At 60.7% G+C, this 23,884-nt stretch overlaps 1 protein-coding gene across 2 annotated transcripts; it reads left to right on the forward strand.

Annotated features, from left to right (window-relative positions):
• Window positions 1–3,268: 3,268 nt before the first annotated feature.
• Window positions 3,269–22,740, forward strand: TOLLIP (toll interacting protein). 2 transcript variants are annotated; one of them, XM_060019532.1, is made up of 6 exons: window positions 3,269–3,426; window positions 12,357–12,506; window positions 16,093–16,275; window positions 16,982–17,134; window positions 17,784–17,874; window positions 20,703–22,740. In XM_060019532.1, exons 1-6 carry the CDS (start codon window positions 3,394–3,396, stop codon window positions 20,912–20,914), a joined length of 822 nt encoding a protein of 273 aa, XP_059875515.1. In that variant the 5' UTR covers window positions 3,269–3,393; the 3' UTR covers window positions 20,915–22,740. The 2 variants fall into 2 exon arrangements, with proteins under 2 accessions (XP_059875515.1, XP_059875516.1); XM_060019533.1 differs by lacking the exons at window positions 16,093–16,275; window positions 16,982–17,134; window positions 17,784–17,874 and having other exon boundaries at window positions 20,703–20,897.
• The last annotated feature ends 1,144 nt before the right edge of the window (window positions 22,741–23,884 follow it).

A 23,884-nucleotide genomic window follows, 5' to 3' on the forward strand; every position in this document is an offset into this window, starting at 1 on the left:
ACTGCCAGTTTACAATATCTGTCCATTTACCATCTGGTCTCCTGTTTCCTTGTGATTTATGGGAGGTGTTTCTGTATTCTGGACAGTCATTACTCGTTGGTGTTAGACACTGAAACATTTTTGTCCTTCACCTGCCCATTATCCCTCTGTCAGGCAGATGACAAACGCATGTGCCTCATGGGACCGTACTGTAAATTAAATGAGATTATACACACCGAGCCTGACACCTATGAAACATGCAAAGGTGTTATTTATCATCACTGTTACTCAAGAATGCCACCCAAAGACATACAAAGAAGCTATCAGGGGCTCTTGGTACATTGGGATGTTCCATGAATACTGGGACCTGTGGGTGCCATTGTGAGTTGAAACCTGGACCCAGAAAGGCCACGGAGAGCTCACCTCCCATGACAACATGGAAATGGACTGGGGAACAATGAGGATTACACAGGTAGATGACATCGCTCAGGTGACACACAGGGTCAGGGTCCTGAGTGTTGGTGTTGGGTCTCTGAGCAAATGTAAGCAGTTGGGGGAGGAGATGGTGTTTAAGTTAGAATTCCCTTCACAGTCTACATTTTCTACAGGACTTCACTTGGCTGGACCCCTGGCCTCCAGTTTTGTCCCTCTTGCAATTCTCCTGCCAAGGATGTCTTCTCTGGCCACCTCTATGGCCATACCACTCCACTCGGTAAGGCTCCATGAGGATGGTTCACTATTACACCTTGCTTTGGTCCTAACCCCCACTCTAGGGTTGAAACCTCCTTTTCTGGTCCACCTAACTCTCACTTTTTCTGCCCATCAGCTCCCTCTGCCTTTCTCAGGGATATGTGGTCAGCACCCTGGGGGCCAGGTGGTGCTGGTCTGCTGAACAACTTGTCCTCATGTTTGACTCACCAAGCGTCTCTCCTTTCATCCTAGGTGTTCTCTCCCAAGACTTCAACTGCTGCTCAACCCTTCCCAGATGGAGCAGAGGAGAGGTGCCACCTTTTTCTGATTTTATTCTTTACAAACATGACGTAGGTATTGAATTCATCAAATTTTCACTGGATCAGTTCCACCAGGAATTGCTTTTTTGTTCAGCATAAGGTAGGGGTCCAATTTCAAGTTTTTTCCTAAGTAGAACCAATCGTTTTAGTACAGAGTATTAGAAGATACTTCCTTTCCCGGCTGCTCAGCAGTGCCAACACCCTCCTAAGTCAAGTTTTCAGATTTTGTTCCATTGGTGAACTTGTCTATCCCCATATCCATACCATAGGCTCAATTACCGTCGTTTTGGAGTACATTTGGACACCTCCTAGGACAGTTTCCTTCTGTTTCCTCCTTCTCCTCTTTCTTGTCCTAGAACGTTTTGGCTATTACTCAGCCATTGTTCTTCCATATAAATTCTAGAATCAGCTTGTTAAATTTCTTTTAAAAAAGGCTGTTGGGGTTTTAATGAGAATTTCTTTTGTAGGGCAATTTGGGGGAGAATGGACATATTTCTGATACTGAGCCTTCCTATCCATGAATATGGTAAACAGTTCTCAACTTATTCAGGTCTTCCTTAAGGTCTTTTAATCAAATTTTATAATTTTTCCTTAACACTTTAAAAAAAGTTACATTTTGTCTCTTCTTTTTTTGCTCCTTTCAATGGTATAAAACTGTATCCTCTAGTTATCACTGATATTTAGACGCACATGTAGAAGAGTCTCTGTGTGGCCTCCCAGACCCTCTCCACCTTTCTCTGCCTTTCTTTGTGCCCCAGGAAGTGTTTGCCTACAGAATGCATCACCTGGTTAGGTTAATGGTAGACACCTGTAGAGACTAGCGATGAGCGAGGTCAGGGTGTTTCTTTCCCCAGGTGCCTCCCTGCAAGCCTGTGGTTGCCAGTGGCTCCACTCCTCTGCTGAGGAAGCCTCTCTCCCTGATTACTGCTTCCTCCTTTTGTCCTTTCAAGGCCAGGAGCGGTGGCCACTTCCTGGGGTTAAAAGAAGTCCCTCATGCTTTGCTTATTCACTTAACTCTGCCCCTCCTTTGTAAACTGGAGGGATTTGCTGAAATCCCTCCAGTGATCTTTCCGCGCGTGCTATCTGTTTCTCGCCGGGACCATGACTGATACCGTAACTGCCACCAGAAGTGGCCCCAGAAAACAGACTCAAAATGGGACGCTAGCATTGGGTTGCACATATATTTGATGAGCATGTGGCTAAAGTCCTTGCCCGGGGAAATGGAGTACCAGGAGCCTGTGTCATCCAGGGGCAACCCAATTCCTCAAATTATCACCAATGGCGGCATGGGATGTGGTGCAAGTGGAGGGCAAACAGACGTGTGGCCAAGTGGATGAGATATTTAGTCGCTATGGCAAATGCGGGGTTACAAAGACTATGCAGTGGGCTGGCTACTTCTGAGGGCTCTGGGAAGTACACACAGGAAAAGGACGGTTCACACCTTGGGTGTGTCAGTGCCCTCCAGGCAGGCCACCAGGAACACACCTGTAACTCAACAAGCTGGGATTCTTCCTGGTTGCAGCTAAGGAGACCACACACCTGGGGGATGCACCGGGGGACTTGGAGGGTATTAGAAAGGACTCCTTATAGAATTGGGGCTTTTGTAGGTGGTTCTGGGGAGGGTTTAAGGAAGCGGGGTTTTGCTGTGGATTGGATGCTGTCTGGAAGCTTCTTAATAACTCCCATCTAGAAGGTGAAGCTGTAACGGGAAGAGGCAGCAGTGTCCCAGCTCGGGTGGCGGAGGAGGTCCACCCGTGACTGGAGTGGTCAGCAGCCCTGTCTGATCGCAGTGCCTGGGAAACTGCTTGTGTCAACAGCAGAACACCAGGCCTAGGGGAAGCCAGGCCTCTCCACCTCCTCCTCCTCGGACGGACAACAGCAAAGCTCCGTGGTCTCCAGAGGAAGCTCGGCCAGCAGCCTCGGGTAAGACCCTGCTGAGCGGCCAGCGGGAAGCAAGGGGCGGAGTGGTCAGCGCGCGGCCTCACCGCGGACACACACGGAGGGCGGCCGCCGCTCCGAGTCACTCCGGTCACTCGGCGAGGCGCGGCGGGGCCACAGACCCGCTCCGGCCGCGGGTCCAGCCGGATGCACCAGCACCTACAGTCCGCGGCCCGGCCCCGCGGCCCGCCCCCCCCACCCCCCCACAGCCCGGCGCGCATGCGCACACTGCCGGCTCGGGAGCCATTTCGCGGGGCCGAGGGGCGGGGAGCGACTGCGCAGGCGCCCGGCGCCGGAAAGGGCGGGGCGGTGCTGCGCCGGCGCAGTGGGCAGTGCGGGGGCGGGGCCGGCCGTCAGCTGACTGTGGCGGCGGCGGCCTTGCGGGGTAATAGTTAGATCGCGGTTCCGCGCGAAGGGTCGCCGGCGCGTCACCTCTCGGAGGGCGAGGCCTGAGGCCGGCCAGACCATGGCGACCACCGTCAGCACGCAGCGCGGGCCGGTAGGCTCCGGCTGGGGGCGGGCTCCGCGGCCTCAGGGCGCAGGGGAGGGCCCGACGCCGGGCTCCGGGCAAGCGGAAGGGAGTTCCGGGACGGAGGCGGCCCCGCACCGGGTGGGTCCCCGGGTTGGGGGAGGCCCCGCACCCAGTGGGTCCTCGGGAGGAGGAGGCACCCAGAGAAGCACCCTGAACCCTGGACAGGCTCTTGGATGGTGGAGGCTCCCAGGCCCGGCTCTGTTCCTCGGTTTCTTAAGTGACAAATGAGGGTCTGGGAGCCGCGAGCTGGGTGCCCTTCCGCGCAGCCCTCGCGTCCTGTCTTCTGGCCCAGCTTATTGTGTCGCTGCCGGCGAGCGAGTCCAGACGGGCTCAGGCCGGCTCCTGGGGACTCGCCTCCAGCCGGGCGTTCGGACTGGGTTGGGGTGCGTCCTCACGAGTAGTGAGGTTCTTATCACAGCGTCTTGAAACGCACGGTAGGCGGACACCTGGGTCCTTCTGAGTCGGGACAAGGCTCTTCTGTGGACGCTTTGATGTGCCTTCTCTGAAAGCCGCTGCTGAGGGTAAGCCCCCGGCTGCCGGGGCTCCTCACCCTCGAGTCGGGCTTGACAAGTCTTGTTTGTGTTTCTCCCGACTGGAGAAGAAGCCACAGAACGTTTTTCTGAGTTTGAGGAAGACCAGGGCTTGTTAGAAACCCCCCTGGGCACAGACGCTCGTTCTGAGCGTTTGAATGGGACCTGATGGGAGTTCCTAGCCGACTGGGTGTGGAAACGCCCCAGAGTCAGTAGAGTGATTTCTCAGCGTTTCCGCGTCTTCACCGGCACTGCGTACAGCGAGCTACACAGCAGGCCGAGTGTCTGTCGACACGTTCTCATTTCTGGGCAAGTGGCTCATCGGAGCAGCACAAGGAGCAAATTAGTGGCTCCCTCGGGAGGGGAGCGGTGGCGTAATGGGCAAGCGGCCCGGCCCCGTTCCTGGCCCGTCACGTGTCCTCAGCCTGCTGGGAACCGCAGGCAAACACACAGCCGGCTCGGGGCCGGGCGCAGGGAGCGCTTGCTGAAGGTGGGCCCCTCCTCTCACCAAGGGGGACGTCGGCCATGTGCTGTGACAGCGCTGTGACCGGGCCAGGGCGGCGGACGGTGTCCGGACTTGGGGCCTGTGCTGTCGGGGTCTCGATGACCCGGCTGACCCACCCGAGTGGTCGTGGGCCTTCTGTCCGTGTGTCGTGGGCCCCATGCGTAGACCAGCAGGTGTTTGAGGGCTGCCCTCCATGACCTGTGCTCGTGCAGTAAGGTTCGGTCCGGGCCAGAGCTGCTGGGGGCTCAGGGGTCTTGGGCGCCCTGGAGCCTGTGTGGCTTGCCCAGATGGTGTGGGTGCTCTCGGTATCTTGGGTGGCACCGTACGGTGACGCCTGCCTTCAGGGTCTCACAGAGCATCCACTCTCAGACCCTGAGGTCTGAATTCAAGTCGGGGTGAACGGTGGCCTGCCTGGGCCGGGGCCGGGGCCGGGCTGAGTAAGGGTGTTGGGGCAAGGGTCTCTGACTGGAGACTCGATGGGGTAGCAGGAGCTGTGGGGTGGTGGGAGGGGAGAGCATGGAAAGCAGAGTGGGACAGGGTCTGGGAGATGGGGGGCTGCTGCTTCAAGGCCAGGAAGGGTCCTGAGCAGGGCTGTCTGTGCCAGAGGGCGGGGCCGCCAGTGCAGGTGCATCTGGCCTTGCGTTTGATCTGGTTGCTACAGTGGACTGTTTACTTTTTACTGTTCTTTTCCCCCCCTAAGGTTTTTGCCTGGTACACATCCTCTCGTTTCCACATCTCCCCGCTGGCCCACCCCGTCTGGGTTAACTGTACTCGTAAAGGCTTTTTTGCCGGCTATCAGACTTGGAGAACCCTTCCTTTTGTGGTTTTCGGGGTCTGGTGGAGACCTCTTCCTTTGCCAGGGTGTACGGACTTGGCGTTGAAGGAGCTCCCACGTGCCGTCGTGTGTGTGGTGCGGTGGAGGCCCCGCGGGACGGCGTGGCTCGTGGCAGAAGCTGCAGGTCCAGCTGGGGCATCCGGCAGGTGCTCCCCATGCCGGATCCCGGCTGGGCGGCTCTCCCGAGGGTCCGCCCTCGGCCGGGGGGACCCAGCCCTACCCACACAGGACGGGGGTTCAGCCTCGGCCCGGGGTCACTCAGCAGGGCTCCCAGGGCCTGGATTCACGCTCGCTTGGGCTGACTCTGAAGTCTGACTGTCTCTTCCCGCTCGTGGTGAAGGAGGGACAGGCAGAGTCCTCGGGCATGGGAAGCAGAAGGGGGGGTCCCACGGGTCTGGGGAGGTTCCCTTTGTCCCTGAGAAGGGGAGCCTGAGGGGCTAGGAATTTGCTTAAGTTCCAGGAGACGTGGTGTTTGCGTCTGCAGGTGAGTCCCTCCCTGAATGGCCACCGAGGGATGCCCAGCCCTGTGCTGTCTGCCCGCTTTCAGCAGTGCTGGTGTTTCTGTTCTGACAGACCTTCTCCATGCTGTGATTTTGTCTGGTCCACGAACTACTAAAAAGCACCCGATGGGCACCCACAGCAGTACCTGTGTGGGGGCCTCTCTGCCTTCTGAGGTAGAACTCGGGTCAGGGGGGGTTTGCGGGACCTGCCACTGTTGACCACAGTGCTGCCGGTCAGCTCGACGGGACGGCGGCCAAGGCTTGGTCACAGGCTAAGATGTGTGGTGTGTCCCATTGAGTCCAGGCCAAAGGGGGCCAGTAGGGACCACTTGTCCTGCTTTTGGAGATGCTGGTTGATCAGTGTGGCCCCTCCTTCCTGTCATGTCTTTTCCCTTGTCAGGCCTGAGGGTGAGCTGTCTGGATGCCTGGGTGGGCGGGGATGTCCAGGTTCTCATCAGCCTTGCACGAATTGATAATTGACTTCACTGGGGGTGGCAGAGGGTGATAGTTGAATTTTTTTTTTTAATCTATTTTGGCTGCGTTGGGTCTTTGTTGCTGCGAGCGGGCTTTCTCTAGTTGTAGCAAGCGGGGGCTACTCTTCGTTGCGGTGCGCAGGCTTCTCATTGCGGTGGCTTCTCTTGTTGTGGAGCACGGGCTCTAGGTATGCGGGCTTCATTAGTTGTGGCATGCAGGCTCTGTAGTTGTGGCTCGCGGGCTCTAGAGCGCTGGCTCAGTAGTTGTGGGGCACGGGCTTAGTTGCTCCGTGGCATGTGGGATCTTCCCGGACCAGGGCTCAAACCCGTGTCCCCTGCATTGGCAGGCGGATTCTTAACTGCTGGGCCACCAGGGAAGCCCCTGATGTTTGAATTTTGTCACTTCTTCTGCATTTATTAGCTGGACCTGTTTGTATAGATGAACGCTGTCTGGTTGTCCTTAAATACAGTCTGTATGGGAAAGGCAAGACAGCTGCTTAGTTCTTTCTCTTTCATTTCCAATGTTCAGAGGAAGGAGTTGTTTTTCTTTTTAGGCCTGCGCTTGGCTTTCTCTTTTTCGGGTACAGTTGTGGACCCGCACTGTTGGAGTCTAGACCATCGCCCGTGTCCCCGTGAGCTCTGCTCTGGATTCTCAGGGTGAGTTAGGAGCGCATCCTGGTTTAGGATGGCCCCGTCTTCCTGTGAGTTGGACCTTTTTGCGTGTGGTGACCCCGCTGGCCATGCACAGGCCTTTCTTGTTTGGTCTGATGCCACATGGCAACGCCAGCTTTCTTTTAGGGAGTGTTTGCCTGAGGGGGTTTTCATTGTTGGACCACATCTTTCAGAACATGTGTCAGGTTGGTCTGCTGTCAGCAACGTGGAGCTGGATTGTTGGGTCGAATCTGAAGCCTGTCTTCTTCACTTTTAGCTGGAATGTGTTAGATGGTTTTATGTGTATAGTTACACACACACTTTTTGTTCCTAACACTTTCATTTGTGCTTTTATTTGTCTATTTTTGTTTCTTTTTCTCTCCTTGCCTTCTTTTGGATTGATTAAATATAGTTTTTTAAGTTCCATTTTTTGGTTTCTGCCGGTTTGGAAAACACATGTTGTCATTCTGTTCTCTTTGGGGTTGTCCTGGAAATGTTAACGTACGGACTTTGCGCTGCAAGGTTAACCCTTGTAACCGCCCTCCTCCTGATGGGTTGCTGCCTCGGGTGGCCTCTCCCCATCCTCCCAGGGGCAGTGTTACCTTGATAAGCTGGTGCTTGCTCACAGGGACTGAGACACTGTGCTGCTTTCTCTAGTTCCTGAAAGGTATGTTTGCTGTCTGGGATTCTGGGCGCACAGGCTCCTTCTCTTGGGACGTGAAGGTCCCTGTGAGGCATCTGCCATTGAGCTGCTGGTGTGCTCCAGCCCTGTGCCTCTCCCCGCATCTGAGAGCACCCCCAGCCCCTCTTTCCGCTCCCCCGCTCTGCTCTCTGTCGGTGTCTGTGGCATCTATCTGGGCATTGTGGCCAGCAGCTCTGTGCCCGTACCCTCCCACGTATACGGCCTGGGGGCTGCTCGGCCCCTGCGTTACTTGTCGTTTCTCAGACACCTGGCCGACTCCTCGGGCTCCCCGCCCGCAGTCCTGCCTGTGTGCCTCCCATTCCACCCACCTCCCTCTGGTGATTCTGCTTCACCACCAGCTGGACAGGAGCTGGGTGGGAGGATGGCGGTGCGGGGCTGGGGGCCCAGGAAGGGCAGCTGCCTCAGCTGACGGTGAGAGGGTCCTGCAGGTCGGGAAGCCACCTGTGCTTTGCGAGGTGCGGGGGTGACCGAGTGGGGGTGGGGCTCGGGCGGGGGCCCCGCAGCGGCTTGTCTGGCGGGTTCATTGTGGGCACGGCCGCGGCAGTGGGCACAGGTGCGATGGCCTCTCACGGCCTAGGGTCGCGTTCTTCACACGGGTTTCCTTCCACGGCTCCTCCTTTCTGTCCGTCTTGCTCCCTTGGGGGTCTTGGGGGGTGTCGGCGCCCACCCCACTCATCCCCAGGCTGACCATCCTGAGCGGCTCCCTGTCTCCCAAGAACATCGCACACGGACCCGCCCTTTCCTTCCCTGGAACCCTCCCTGGCTTCCCCGTCCCCTTGGGCGGCCTCGCCTCTCCTGCCCACTCAGCCGCTCCTGTGGCTCTGCCTACCGAGCAGGTCCAGCATCGGATTCCTTCTCAGCCTCTGCTTCACCCACACCAACCGCACCCCTTCGACTGGTCCCGCCCGCCCCCACCCCACCCCCCACCCCCCACTGTCACACGCTGGGGCCGGGCGCCAGGCAGAGCCAGATGTGCGTGTGCAGCACCTCACCTGCCCCGGCACCTCACCTGCCCCGGCTGCTCACCTGCCCCGGCACCTCACCTGCGCCGGCTCCTCACCTGCCCCGGCTGCTCACCTGCCCCGGCACCTCACCTGCCCCGGCTCCTCACCTGCCCCGGCTGTTCACCTGCCCCGGCTGCTCACCTGCCCCGGCACCTCACCTGCCCCGGCTGCTCACCTGCCCCGGCTGCTCACCTGCCCCGGCACCTCACCTGCGCCGGCTCCTCACCTGCCCCGGCTGTTCACCTGCCCCGGCTGCTCACCTGCTCCCTTCCTCATCTCTGAGTCAGAGCCCATCAGTGGCCTTGGTGCGACACTCCTGTCCTCTGCTGCACCCTCCTGCTCTCCCTTGCTTGTTCTGCTCCAGCCACCTCCCTGCCTCAATCTGCCTGGCGGGCTTCTGGCCAGGCCTGTGCACAGAGCCCTCCCAGGCTCTGCATGACCGCCGCCTTCATGCCATTCAGGCCTCTGCTGAGGTGGCGTCTTCTCCCAAAGTGGCCTCAGCCGTCTACACCGTCTTACGTCACCGGCTGTTCACCTGCCCCGGGGTGCTCACCCTGTGATTATGTACAGCGCTGCGACTTTCAGCAGTTGTCTTCTTTTGTTAAACTACGAGCGCCACGGGAGCAGTGATTTCCCCCCAGCATTTGGCGTGAAAATCTGCACATACGGTGAAGTTGAAAGACTTGCAGTGCGATGCCCGGCCCCGGCGCCCCTTGGCCCGTCACTGGCTGTTTCATTTTACTCAGGTGTGGACAGGGTGATCCATCTCGCTCGCACCCAGACCCCGGGCTGGCGTGAGAGGCTCCGGGATCCCTGGGCAAGGCCCCGTGGAAGACGCTGCTGTCCTGTCAGCATGTGGTCTGGTCCTCGTTTGGGCCAGTGGCGTTGTCTCTCTCACTGACCCTCCGGCGTCCTCGTGCTCAGTCAACGCCGTGTCTCAGTCCCCGCGTCCGGAGCTTGTGTCCGGCAGGGCTGGGACAGCCAGACGTCCTGGCTTGAGTGGCCTATCCAGGTTTGGGTCATTTAGAAAGTTGGGGGAGGCCTGAGGGATAGGAATAGGGGAGGAGAGCTGACACAGAGGTTTTTGCAGTGAAACCTGGAAGAGGACTGTGGCGGGAGGGGCGGGGGGGAGGGACTAAGTGGCACCCTCTGGGGAGCCCCCCACGGCGCCAGCCCTCCCTCCCTGTTGCTTCTGGGCTTTTTCCTCTTTTCCTGTTTCCTGAAACCAGGTCATCGGCAGGAGGCGCTGGAGACTTGAGGAAGGAGCAGGGTGTGTGTGTCTGTGGGGGGCGGTGACCCGTGTGGAGACCCATCCCCGTGGCTGCAGGTGTCGGCTGGCAGTTGGAGTTTTCCTTGTAACTTCCTTTGGGAAGATGCTGAACTGATGGAAGAACGTCAGTGGCCCGTGCCGTGACTGGCAGGTGTCTCCTAGGCCTCAGCGGGCGCGTCCCGGGGCCTCTCTGTCGGGCGCTGGGATGAGCGTGCAGCCTACTGCTTGCCGCAGGCCTCTGGGACTGCTGTGCGACGGGGCCTGTTGGCTGGTGGGGCAGCCGTCAGCCGCCGGGTGCTGAGCCCCACATGCCCTGCCCTGACCCGCCATCACCCTGGGCCTCGCCCCTGCTGTTGTCTCTGGCGGGCGGGCCTAGGGCAGGTGTCCCCAGGGTGCCTTCAGGCGGGTGGCCCTGCAGACCTGGAGGCTCCTCCTCCCTGGGCTGTGATCCCCCCTCCCCCGCCCCTCACAGGCTCTGACCACGTGGGATTGGTCCCCCTCCCTTAAGGCCTCAGCGTGGCCCGCTGTCCCCGCGTGGCTCCTGTGTGGACTGTGCTGAACCCCAGAACCAAGATGAGTACAGTAAAGAGGGAACATACCCCCCAGGAGTTTCATTTCATTCTAGTTTCATGACCTCTAGGAGCTCCTGACAAGACAGGATCAGTGAAGGAACAGAGAGGCCTTTCCTGACCTGTCACTCTCGCCACTGAATGTCCCCCTGCGGCCTGCTCCCTGTGGGGTCCTTGGCGCTGAGGTGGGCAGTCATTCCTCAGGCCAGCAGGCGGGGGTGTGGTCTGTGCGCCAGCGACCCCTGGGAGAGTCATTTCAGTAAGACGAGTACCGGGCAAACAGCAAGGAGCCTGAGGGGCTCTGGATGGGGTGCGTTTGGGGGGTCACGGGGGCCTGGTCTTGGCGCTGGCAGGAATTGACGATTGGCGTGTCCTGGGCATCTCAGCCCTCCTGAGGGGTGTGGCCCACAGGGTGTCACCACCCGCTTTCCTTCGAGGGCCTGTCCTGGAACCCACTCGGCTGCACTACGCGCCCAGGAAACGCGGCCTGCGATGCCCTGGGGAGGGAATGGAAGGCACTGCGCTCCTCTCCTGGCAACGCCGGGGCCTCTGGGGGGCAGCCTCCGGGGGCACCCTCCCCTGCCCTGGGCTGGGCCCTTGATGCAGCGGAGGTGTGAGACGCAGAGCTGGCTCCCAGACAGAGGGTCGGGGGGGGCGGGGGGCTTGCTTTTAGAGAGAAGCAGCGGGAGCGCTAGGCCCCTGGGTGCAGAGTCGGCGTGCGGGCTGCTGGGAGCCAGCGAGCGCCCTTGTGTGCGCTTCCATCAGCCTTGGTGGGAGCGCATGATCTCCAGGCCCAGACCCTCCCAGGGACCTTCGATAGGAAAGGCGCTGGGGGCGCTCGCTGGGGGAGGTGCTCTCCCAGGGGCGCTGTGAGCTAGGTGGATGGGGTGCTGTCTGGGCCCCTGCCTGGTGCCGTCTGGTCTGCGCAGCAGAGACCCCCGTGTCGTGCGGCGCCCGGACGTCAAGTGGTCCCTGGCGGCTGCTGTGAGCGCAGTTGCCAGAACTCGCTGTGACACGCTGGGGTCTTCCTTTCCGTTTCCATCCAGTTCTTCAGGGCCCGCGGCTGGGGTCTGTGACGTCCCCTGTGCGGCTGAGGGGGCCTGTGGCCCCGGTTTCCCCCCCAGCAGCCAGACCTCCATCGTGGGTCCTGCGGCTGCTCCCTCCTGTTCACCTGGGCTCTGCTCGCACTGTGGCCCCTCCAGGCCCGCACCCCCCCGGGGGGCGAGCAACGGTGCGGCTGTCGAGGGCTCTGAACACAGGCGGTCGGGCCGTCTGGCTGTGGGCCGTCTCTCCGTGCATGGTCTCCTGCGGTCTTCTTGGGAGTCGTCACTCTTGGAGCCCCCAGGCTCCACACTCAGGTGTGTCCCTGAGTGTGGTCCCCATCAGGTGTGTCCCCATCACTTCACCTGTCCAGGGCCAGGTATCCGGGCTTCTGGTGGTTAATCTGTTGGGTTCTTGGTCTCCGGGGCGTTTTTGCACGCAAGTTGTTTCTCGTGGAGACGTTTGAAGGGTATCAGCACAGAGGCCTTTCCAAGTCACTGGACATCCAAGCTTCAGGTTTCACCCCGTGAACAGCGCTCACGGTGGACAGGCCTTGCTTGCGGCGGTCCTGGTCCTGGGGAAGGGATCGTGGACACGTGGACCAGAGCGTGTGAGGCCCCCAGGCCCAGCGAGGACGCGAGGCCTGCTTTCAGGGCGGAGACGCACTCGGGCCTCCACAGAGCCCCCCGTTTGCTGCGCATCCTGATGCCGAGAGTGCAGGCCCTGGGAGGGGTCCGCAGGGTGGATATCTTGCCGCCGCGGACCCTCGTCCTGTGGGCGGGTGGCGCCCAGCCCTGACCGCCGTGCTCTCCGCAGGTGTACATCGGGGAGCTGCCTCAGGACTTCCTGCGCATCACGCCCACACAGCAGCAGCAGCAGGTCCAGCTGGACGCACAGGCTGCGCAGCAGCTGCAGTACGGAGGGGCGCTGGGCACCGTGGGCCGCCTCAGCATCACCGTGGTGCAGGTGGGTGTGGCCGCCTGTGGGGGGGGCGGGGGAGGGGGCCGGAGCGGGCGGGGCGGGGCCTTCGCTGTCGTAGCATGTTGCCACGTGGATGGATGGGGCTTCCTCTGATCCCGTTTTTCTGGAAACACATACCTCGTGGAGAGCGATGGATGTGAAGATACTGACGATCGCCCGGGTTTCCCCGGGAAGAGTTAGAGAAGGGGTCCGGAGTGCCGCTCGCCCTGCCGGTGCCGGGGAAGGGGCGGTGTGGCTGCTGCCCGGTCATCCCGGCCCCCGGGAGAACCAGATGTGCTGTCAGGACAGAAAGGGCGCTGCCACGTTGCTCTGACGGGCTGCGTGAGGCCGCGGGAGGCAGAGACATCTGTCCATCTGTCCATTTGTCCGCAGCAGACACCAGGGCCGTGCCTGGCGAGTCGTTGTGCCCAGTAAGCTTCGGGGTGGCCTTCCTCAGACACTCGTGTGCCGACAGCGCAGCCCAGTCGATGCCTCAGGGGAGCCACTTGGAAGCGGGCAGGCCAGGCCTCCGTGTCCCCTTCGTGGTGCCGGGGGCGCGGGAGGAGAGCACGGTGGCAGACGGGCCTCTGCAGAGGGCAGCAGCCGTGAGCAGAGCGCGGCCTTGGGGCCAGTCGGGGTCCAGGAGAAGGAAGGCGCCTCCCGCACTCACGGGCCGCTGGCCTTGCTCAGGCCACGAGCGTCGGATTATTCAGCCGGAAAAGCCTTGGCGGATAGACAGAGACAAAACAGCGGCCTTGAAGCTATCGGAAATCAGGCCCGTTCCAGACTTTGCTGCTACGTGTTTTCCAGAAAATACCAGGGCGGCTTCTAGGAGTTTTGGGGGGAAAATCTGCCATCCTGAGAACTGCTCTAGTGAATTCACAGTGAAGACAACAGCGTGTGAGGGCTGAGGCCCTCTGCCGGGCGCTTTTGGGAAGACATTGCCCATGCGATCCGTGTTTGCTCTTGCAGACAGAGGAGCAGGAAGTCAGCGGGTGAGGAGGGCAGGGCAGGGTGGCAGTAAACGCCTGCATCGCCCTGAGGGCCGGGGTGCGGTGCGCCGATGGCGAGCTTGGGGGGCAGGTGTGGAGCGGCCCAGGTGTTATCGTGGAAAGTACAGCATGAACAGGAATCGCCACCCTGTGCCGGGGGCTGCTTCAGGGCCAGGCCCTCCTGGTGCTGCCAGCTGGGGGTCCTGTGGCCTTGGGGCTCGGCTCTGAGTGGGCACCCTGTCCTGAGCTGGAGTTCAGGGCTCCCTCGGGGTCTGTGTCGGGAAGATGTGGGTGAGGCTGGAAGGCCCTGCGCTTGGTGCTCCTGGGGGAGAACCAGCCGACTTCGGGGCGCACCCACGTGGGGGCAGGCGGGTATGTGACCCCAAGGCCTGTTGCCAGCACCCAGGGGATGGAGGAGCCTCGACCAAAATGGGGGAAATTACAGGAGGAACAGGCCGGGAAGGAAACTCGCGGTTCGGTGTCGGACACGTTAAGTCAAGGATGTTTTAAAGGCAGGGGGCCGAGGCCGGGAGACTGTGGACTGCAGGGCAGAGGTCCAGCAGTGACATAAGGCGGGCGTCCTGAGGGGCTCAGGCTGGGCCTGCATGGAGGGGTGGTGGCTCGGGGACGTGCGGTCGTGGGCAGCCCCGGCCAGAGCTCTGGGGAAGTCGGCACGAGAGTGGGGGATGCGGGGGGGCAAGGAGGCTCGCAGACAGAATAGGGGCTTGTGCGGAGCCTTCCAGAGGGGAGAAGAGAGAGGGTGTCAGTGCAGGCAGCAGGGCTTTGGGGAATTTTTTGCTGTTTTTTAAAAAATCGACCTTACTGAATATGATCTACATATGTTAAAATGCACTGATTTGAATTAGCCTGTGTTTCAATGACCTCTGACGAGCCTGTCCACCCCTGTGATGAAGAGAGCTTCCCCAGCAACACAGATAGTTCCCTCTGCCTGTCGGTGGGCCTGCCCTTGACCGCAGTGCTGACCAAGCTCAGGCCCCGGGGCACTTCCCGAGTCTGTCTGTTGCCCAGCAGGGACGGGGGTCCCAGCCCCGGGCCGCTGTGAAGCACGGGCTTCTGTGTGAGCGTGAGTTCCCATTTCGGAGTGGACTCCCAACTCCCAAGCTGGGTGGAGTCTGCTTTGGAGAAGCTGCCAGGCTGGTCCCTGCACTGCCACACCGTGGCTTCTCCCAGCCGCCTGCGGGACTCCTGCGCTCTGGGGGTGGGCGGCTTGGCCCGGCGGGCTGGGTCTGAGCCCGTCCAGCAGCTCCTTGTGGCCTCATGGGGTTCTGCTTTGCGTGTCGCTGATGGCCGATGGTGGGGAGCGTCTTCTCACGTGCTAACTGGCGTCGAGCTTTTCTTCTTCAGATCTTCTGCCTGTTTTTCAACCGTGTTGTGTTCTCATTGCTGAGGTTTGTGGGTCCGTTATGTCCTGGACACGGGTTTGTGATCAGACTTGATGCCGCAGACGGGGCTGCTCTGTCCTCCTCACGGTCCCCAGGGAGCCGCCAGCTGTCCTTCCTGGGCCGTGCTTTTGCTGACCTTGCCTAAAAGATGGCAAAGACTTCTTCTGGTTTTTCCTGTGCAAGTTTTACAGTTTTAGGTTTTACATTTAAGCCCATAATCCACTGGGAGTCAGTACTTCCCGACCGACAGCCTGATGTGCTCATCGGTGTTCACGTTTGCGCCTACAAACGCATCCCAGCCGTCCCGAGCAGCGCGTCTGGCTTGAGGTGGGCCCGTGACCTATGTGAGATGTGGGTGGGCTCCGCCTCATCTGGTGCCCAAGATGAGTTGCCTGCACCCCTGGCCCCCATGCAGCACTGGGCAGGGATGGTCACTGCTGAAAGGCTCCTGCGCGGGAGCGGGGCCGGGGAGCCAGCACGGTCACTCTCCGAGGGCGCAGGGAAGGCCTTGGCTGGGCCCTGCTTCTCCGGGGTGGCCCCCGTCCCCCTGCTTCTCTTCTCGGTGGCTCTTGGCTCTGTCCTGGGACGGCCTGCCCTTTCCACCCTCCTCCTCCTTTGGGTGGGGATCCAGCCCCTGCCTAGCAGCAGCCGGTGTGTCCTGAATGTCAGGCACGGCGCCGGGGCCTTATCGCAGAAACGCTGGACCCAGCCTGGACTTTCTCCTCCCTCCTGGGTCCCAGAGCACGGTCGTCCCTGGGATTGGTTCTGGGACCCACAGACACCACAATCCAAGGATGCCCAAGTCCCTTATATAAAGCAGTGCAGTTTTGCACGTGCCTGACACACGTCCTCCCGTGTACTGAGTCATCACTGGGTTACTCGTAACACTTGACACGCGGTAGATGCTGTGTGCATGCAGTCGTAACACAGTGTAGAGCTATAAAATTCGTTGCTGGTGTGGCAAATTCAAGCTTTGCTTTTTGGAACTTGCTGGAATGTTTTTTCCTAATATTTTTTATCTGTGGTTGCTTAAATCCACGGATACGGAGGGCTGACGGTTCAGTTACAGCCGTGTTCCGGTGGGTCGGCACCCAGAAATCTCTGGAAGCCGTGAGTGGAAGGGGCAGCCCACTTAGCTGAGCTGCGGCTTCCACTGTGACAGCCGCTGCCCCGTCTCATACATCGGCTTTATTTCAGGCCAAGTTGGCAAAGAACTACGGCATGACCCGCATGGATCCGTACTGCCGCCTGCGCCTGGGCTACGCGGTGTACGAGACGCCCACAGCCCACAACGGCGCCAAGAACCCGCGCTGGAATAAGGTCATCCAGTGCACGGTGCCCCCGGGTGTGGACTCCTTCTACCTGGAGATCTTTGACGAGGTGGGCGCCGCGCGGGGGCCGCTCAGCCGCTCCAGAACTTCAGGTTTCTTGTGGCTTTGTGACAGGTGTCCTGGTGTCCCCAGCATAGTGAAAAGCACGTTTCCCCTGCAGAGTCTTTAGAACTTGCATTCAGACACGTCACCACCCTGTGTCCAGCGTGTGGGCGTCACCCGACCAGGCAGGTCAGGCAGCCGCTATCTGTACGCAGCTCAGGTGTGACGTGGTCAGGGCCCGTGGCTGGGTGGCGTGAGTGGCAGGAGCCTCCCGAGTGTCGCTGGGCCGTCGGGTGCCCTGGGCTCTAACTCAGCCTGGCCCTCCGAGGGCCTGCCTGGGCGTGTCCCACCGCTCCTGAGGCCGGGTCGGCTGCCCCCTCGCCTGTGGTCGGCTGACGGGGCTGGGAGGTGGGGGTGGGCAGCGGGGCTGGGAAGTGGCCACAGTCCCCAGGGTTCTGCCTTCCTCCCTTCCTCCCGGGTCCTCCCTCACACCCGGCCCCGTCGCCTCTGGGGCCCTGGGGTGGAGGGGAGCATGTGGTCTGTGGGGGGCGCACGTCTGCAGGGGCCCGGTGGAGCCTCCCTCCCCCTGCGCCCACAGGAGGTGGAGAGAGCGGGGCGGCCCCGGGCCGCGCACACCCTGCCGGGAGGGCTGGGGGAGTGGGGCGGCCTCCCGGGCAGCCCTGGGGTCACCGCCATCTCCCGTCGCCCCCCAGCGAGCCTTCTCCATGGACGACCGCATTGCCTGGACGCACGTGACAATCCCCGAGGCGCTGAGGCAGGGCAAGGTCGTGGACGAATGGTACAGCCTGAGCGGGCGGCAGGGCGACGACAAGGAGGGCATGATCAACCTGGTCCTGTCCTACACGGTGAGGCCGGCCGGCGGGCCCATGGCCACTGGGGTGCCGTTCCCGGGCTTACCGGCATCCCCGCCCTTACTCCCAGGTGTTTCTGGCATGTGGACGCGGGGAGGGGGTGCAGGGGCCCTGGGTGGGACCGACTGCCCAGCCTCACGGCCGCCTCCTCTGGCACTTTGTCTCACCCCCTTTCTGGTGCTGGACTGATTCACAGCAGGTCCCAACATCAGTGAGTTTACTCGTGAACATGCCATCGTGCCTCTGTAACAGGCGTTTCTACGTAGACGGAAAGCCATCGTTGTACTTAACTAAAGAATTATAAACAGAGAGGCGGTTTGACCCTGGAGTTTAAGCTTAGGTTTCCTTTCTTGAGCGGGGTTCTCTGTTGGTCACGTCTCAGCCGTGGTTCAGCAGGCCTGATGCCACCTTCTACCCGAGTCCTCCGGCAGAGGAGCCTTTGGGGTGTCGGTGTGGGCAGGGACTTGATGATGCTGGACGGGATGCAGGGCCTGGCTGGACCCACCTCGATCCTGGGCCCGGTGACTGGGCTCCAGGCCCTGCACTGTCCCTCCCAGGACGCTTTTGGCGAGGCTGGGAGTGATGAGGTTCGGATGTGTGCTGTGTTCTTCTCTGACCCCTGATTGTCTTTGGTGTGTTTCAGTCACTGCCGGCTGCCATGATGATGCCGCCTCAGCCCGTGGTCCTGATGCCCACTGTGTACCAGCAGGGCGTCGGCTACGTGCCCATCACAGGTGTGTGCTGCTTCTCCTCCCCGGGCGCATGCCCTTGGGTGTTCGAGCAGCGGGGAGGCGCGTGGGGGTTCGGGGTGTGGGCTAGAGTCTGGGCCTGGTCTTCAAGGGATGCCCGGAGAGCCTCCCAAAACCAGGGGTCCGCTGTTACGTTTGAACGTTACGTGCACGTGTAGGAAATAGGCTTTGTTTTTTCTCTGTTGGCACAGAGAAGGTGAGTTTTTATGGAGATTTATGGAGATGTTGAAATGTGATTTCTAAGCATTTTGAATCACCGCAGCACAAGATCACTTCCTGCTGGGTGGATGGACCCCGGGCTCCAGCGTTGCTGTTTCTCTCCCATCTCTTTCCCTTTATGAGCTTCCTACCTTGCGCGCTGGCGACCTTTCTGAGCGCGCGGCTCGCACAGCACAGCAAAGTCCAGCTGGGCTGTGGCTCTTCCGCCTTCGGATTTTTGAGCCTTCACGTCAGCCTGTGAGCGGCTCCCATCCGGGGCCGTGACGGGTCCTGGGCTCAGCTCGCCCCCCACGTGAACCACCGTAAAACCCGGGCAGTGCATGGGCGGCGGGAGGCTCGGGGCACCGGAGAGACCAAGTGACGCCGAGGATGCCGTGTGCACGGTGGTGGCCACGTCCCCGAAATCCTCTAAACTCCGTCCAGAGCGAGGTGAAGACTGTGGGGCCCCGAGTTAATTGACCTAGGACCGCCTGCCTCCCACGCTACAACCCAAGACCCTCCTGGCGGAAGGGGCCTAAGGAGAGCCAGGGTGCCCCCTAAAGTTTGTCTCCACTGTTCCCAGAAGTGTCAGAAATGCAGGCGGTGGGGGTGTGGCCTGGATGCGAACCAGGCCAGGGCGGACGGCGGGGGGCTCGCGGAGTGAAGCTGTCAGCCATCCCCAGTCCCGGGTTCCCTTTCCCTCCCCGTTTCTGAAAGGCGGTGGGCGAGCACCTTCCTGGGCTCATGGAATGACCTGGGGGCCCTGGCCTCACCAGGTTTGAGTGCCCGCCTGGGACCCAAGCGACCTCTCGCCTCTCAGGACGGCCAGGACTAAAGGCCGGTGGGCGGGGGGTGTGGGCCGGTGCTCGGCCCGGCTGGCCCAGGAGGGACTCGGAGGGGCTGGGCTCTGCTGCTGCCTTGGGAGCACGTCCCGTCCCCTCTGTCCCTGGAGGCAGCCGTGTGTGTCCAGCGCAGCCTCAGTCGCGCACCTGCAGCCGATGCGACCTCGTCTCAACACTTGTCGGCCCTTCTGCCAGTTTTGGTTTGGACGGCGTTGAGCCGCCTTTAGGATCTTCTGACTTCAGACAGGAAAGGAAATCATGTCCTAAACTTCTCAGTCCAGCGCTCCCAGCCTGGTTCGGCAGATTGTTTGTGCTTTTGAGTTTATAAGAACTAATGATTTTATTTTATTTTATTTTTAAAATTTATTTATTTATTTTTGGCTGCATTGGGTCTTCGTTGCTGCACGCAGGCTTTCTCTAGTTGCAGCGAACGGGGGCTACTCTTGGTTGTGGTGCGTGGGCTTCTCATTGCAGTGGCTTCTCTTGTTGTGGAGCATGGGCTCTAGGCGCACGGGCTTCAGTAGTTGTGGCCCCCGGGCTCAACAGTTGTGGCGCACAGGCTTAGCTGCCCCGCGGCATGTGGGATCTTAGTTCTCGACTAGAGCCCGAATCCGCGTCTCCTGCATTGCCAAGCGGATTCTTTTTTTTTTTTTTTAATTAATTAATTTATGGCTGAGTTGGGTCTTTGTTGCTGTGCGTGGGCTTCAGTAGTTGTGGCTCGCAGGCTCTAGAGCGCAGGCTCAGTATTTGTGACACACGGGCTCAGTTGCTCTGTGGCATGTTTGACCAGGGCTCGAACCCGTGTCCCCTGCATTGGCAGGCGGATTCTTAACCACTGCGCCACCAGGGAAGCCCTGCAAGCGGATTCTTAACCAGCGTGCCACCAGGGAAGTCCCAGAACTAATGATTTTAAATCCGTTTCTACTTTTCAGAGAGGTGTTTGACTAGGCTCTGCACTCGGTTAGGCGTGGAGCCTCTGTTAACACTCTCCTTCCTTACGTTTGTCTGGGTTCCCCCACGAGACCATCTCAGGACAAGGAGTCAAAGCTTTGTCTTGGGGTCCGGTGGCACCAGGTGCTCGGACTGAACCTTCCAGCAGTTGAGATGCCGTGAGGTTCTCAGTTGTCACCTGTGTCTAACAAGGGAGTGAGGGGACGTGGCTGGTGTGAGGGAGTGATACCAGGAGCCCCACGTGTAGCTGGCGGGGCTGGGTGTCCGGGGCCCCAGGGCCTCTGCTCGAGCGCACAGGCCCCGGCGCGGCAGTGCTCGTGAGCACCTCGCCTCGTGGGTTGTCTGCTGTCACGGGGAAGGCTGGGCACGTGCTGGGCACGCGCTGGGTGAGTTTTCTTTCCCCGTCAGTGTCTGATTGTGATGTGAGTGCCAAGCTGGGAAAGTCTGTTCTGGAATGTGTGACAGAGGAAACGGCGTGAAAGTCTCAGGTGTTGGGGCAAAGGAGCATAGACTGGGTTTGCTGTTTCGTTCTCAGGTGGAGGGAACTGTTTTGTGGCCTTTGATGGATGAGAATTGACCCCTGTGGTGTAAATGCACACGTTCTTAGGCTTGTTTTTGCCCCTGCCACCCCCGCTGTGAAGTGGGCTCATGTGAGATGCCGGGGACCGAGTGGCGGGGGGCTGCTCGCCCCTGGTTTCTCACGAGTGTCTGGCCAGTTTCTGAGGTCACGCTGGGAGACGAGACCTGGGGGGCCGACCCCCAGGGCGGCTAGCCCGCGCGTCGGAGGTGCTGCTTTCCCTGACCCCTGTCTCCTGCTCTCAGGGATGCCCGCCGTGTGCAGCCCCGGCATGGTGCCTGTGGCCCTGCCCCCAGCCGTGAGCGCCCAGCCCCGCTGCAGCGAGGAGGACCTGAAGGCCATCCAGGACATGTTCCCCAACATGGACCGGGAGGTGATCCGCTCTGTGCTGGAGGCCCAGCGGGGCAGCAAGGATGCGGCCATCAACTCCCTGCTGCAGATGGGCGAGGAGTCCTAGATGTGCCCCGCTGCCAGCCCGCCTGCCCGCCTGCCCGCCCAGCTCCCAGGAGCACCGTCCCCAGCAGATCCCCGTGAACGCACCCTGCGTAGCCCCTTCCTCGGACGTCTGTGTAGCCCAGTCCACACCCTTGTTCGGGATGCATGTGGTTTTCGGTTCCTGCAGCCGTTCTCGACGTGGTCGCGGCGGGTGGGGGGCCTCTCCCGCATTGGTCGGAGGGCCGTGTCCCGTGTGCGCGCCCGCCTTCCCGCCGTCCCGGGAGGCTCTCCTGGGAGCAGCTGCCCCCACCAGGGCCTTCGCGCCGAGCCTTCTCTGGTTTGATTGGGGGCCTGCGGTGACGCGACCTGATCGGGTAGGCCCATTAACGCAAGGCACACAGAACCCACTGACAGCGGGTTTGGGGTCACTTAGAAGTTTCAGCTGAAAACTTGTCTCCTCCCCTTGGTGGTGTTCGTGGGCTGCTCACCCCCGTCCAGCCTCGGCTGCAGAGCTCAGCCTGAGTGCAGAGCAGCCAGGTCTGGGCGTGGCGTCGGGAGCCCTGGCCCGAGCCCTGGGCCCTCAATCTCTCCTGCTGTCTCACCCGCCTCTGTGTGATGCTGTCCCGAAGGGTCACCGCTCCCCCTGGGATGCACTCTGGCAACAGAACTAAAACTGGGGTGTAAGAAACAGATCCAGTCTTGTATTTGCTTATTAAAGGGCATTTAGGAACTCCTGGCTTTTACTGCCGATGTTAATTTAGGGAGACTAGGTTGGGCCCAGGCCTGTGGGTCAGTTTGGGCGACAGAGAGGGCAGTCTGGTGACCGTCAGTGCTGGCAGGTCTTCCCAAGAGGCAGGAGGCGCCCTGCCGTGTGGATGCTACCCTGGCCCTGGCTCCGGCCGCGGACAGAGAGGATGGGGACAGGCTGGGTGATGCCCCGTGGAAATCGAATCTGAATGGTGTCTCCGAAGTGACGCACTGGCTGTGGCCACTGCGGTCCGCGGTAAGTCGCGGTCACCGCTCTGTCTTTGGAGTCATTGCCCAGCCTTTGGACATAGAGGTGGATCCCAACCGTGTGGACGTCAGTGGAAGGCCAGCCCGAGGAAGTTAGGAGGACTCAGGCTGCAGCCCTTCCCTCCATGTAGGTTAAGTGCAGTGCCGCTTTCTGTCTCCCCCGGGCGTGCACGGTGGCCCCGGCTCGGGGAGACCTGCGTTGGTTGGTGGGTTCAGACCACTTGTGCCTTTGCCGCAGGCTCTTCTCAGATGCTTGAGAGCGATGGTTCCTCGGCTGCAGCCCTAGACTGTTGGGCGGTGACCTGACCACACTCGGCGCAGCTCCACACAGGCCGGGCCCCCAGCCCCAGGTGACCCCGCGCTGCCCCAGCCGCCCCGCCCGGGCCTCCGTTCACGGGAGTCTTAGCTTCAGGGCGGCCCCAGACCTGCCAGCTCTCATGGTCCTTTTCCATGGATGCTTCTTTACTAGGTCAGAGGAAGGTCATGCCTGTGAGGCCTTCGTTAAGTCAGACGCCCTTCCTGCCCCGGCTTCGCGTTCATGTCTGCACTCCCCATCCAGGCAGCCCCTGGGGGTGGGGTGGGGGCCGTCTGGCTCGGGCGCCCGGGGCCGGGACACCGTGCAGCCCGCTCTGTGCTGGTGAGGAGAGAGGCGTTTCCAGCAGGCGCCCTGCCAGTGTTGGCAGAAACGGTCCTCAGAGCTTTGCGTTTCTGATCATTCTGTTGGGGTCCAGGGTCCAGATTCCTCCTTGATTGTAAGATACGTTTTTACTTTTCAGCCTTCTAATTTAATAAATGGTCTGTGTAAAATAGAGAAGTCAAGTTCTCCAAGGAGAGTTGACCATTTTTGTTCTGATCTAACTCGGCTCGTAACAAGCAGGTTGACAGCAGTCGCAGTAAACTCACCAGCAAACTAGTTACAGGACTCGTAAGTGAAGGCAGAGCAGGGCACAGGCTGCATTCTGACTGGGAGCCGGAAATGTTTCCATGCAGCGTGGGTCTGGTTTTCTGGTTGGGTTGTGGAGGACAGGCCGCAGACGCTGTCCTCCTCTCCTGGTTCCCGAAGCACCGGCCTCTCGTTCCTTTGTTGTCCTGTTTGTAATTCTCCAGGCCGTCCCGACCCGGGAGTAGGAACCGAACATGGGCCACAGTGTGTCTCCCCTTCTAAGAGGGCCCACGACGCCCGCCTCGGAGCCATACCCCGAGTGCAGGGTCCGGCTCGGGTGCTGGGCCCCGTGGCCCTGGAGCACACAGGGGTGGGGCTGGCCCAGCCCTGAGTCAGCGGGCACTGGCCCCGCTGAGGACGTCGTGCAGCCGGGGATTGGGGGCGGGAGGGAGGGGACCCACTGCCTTCAGGTACGCCCCCCCCCGCCCCCATTATCCCTCGACAGTTTTCTCAGGTGCCCTCCTGCCCCGGGTCAGTGTCACAGTGAGAGCTTGTGCCCAAGGCCGAGAGGAGTTGTGTGCGGGCGGGGCCCGGGCACCAGGGACACGATGCAGAGGGTAGGGTACGCTCAGCGCTCGTGTGTCCCGGGCGCTCGGCCCTGCGTGTGGGGCGTGAGCCGCCGGGAGGCGCGGCCTTGGCTCGTTGAAGTGCTGGCTGAGGAGGGGACTCGGCCCACAGAGGGAGGGGGGGAACCCTCCCCACCGCGGGCCCACGTCTACACCACCTGCAGCCCGGGGAGCTCCGGGTGAGAAAGCCGCTTGGTGGAAGCAGCAGCTCATTTCTGGAGGAGCCAGTGTCGGTCCCGGGGCGCCAGCTCAGATGCAGGCGAGCGGGACCCCACCCATCCCAGCCGCCAGCCTCCCCTGGAGCAGCACGTGACGACCTGCAGTGTCGTGGAAACAGAATAAAATGCAAAGACCAAGAGAGTTAAAAATACCCACCCAGAAATGGAGAAGAACAGATAGAACTGTTGGAAATGCAGATACGGTCATGCAGTTGGCCCCTTGGTGGGCAGGCTTTTGCCAGATGGGACGT

Source organism: Delphinus delphis, chromosome 8 (assembly GCF_949987515.2).
Source record: "Delphinus delphis chromosome 8, mDelDel1.2, whole genome shotgun sequence".
Taxonomy (NCBI): Eukaryota; Metazoa; Chordata; class Mammalia; order Artiodactyla; family Delphinidae; genus Delphinus; species Delphinus delphis.

Coding starts and splice junctions, on each gene's coding strand:
- TOLLIP (XM_060019532.1), top strand. CDS start 3,394: ATGGCGACCACCGTCAGCACGCAGCGCGGGCCG. Junction 3,427..12,356: donor TCAGCACGCAGCGCGGGCCG/GTAGGCTCCGGC, acceptor TGCTCTCCGCAG/GTGTACATCGGGGAGCTGCC. Junction 16,276..16,981: donor ACCTGGAGATCTTTGACGAG/GTGGGCGCCGCG, acceptor GTCGCCCCCCAG/CGAGCCTTCTCCATGGACGA.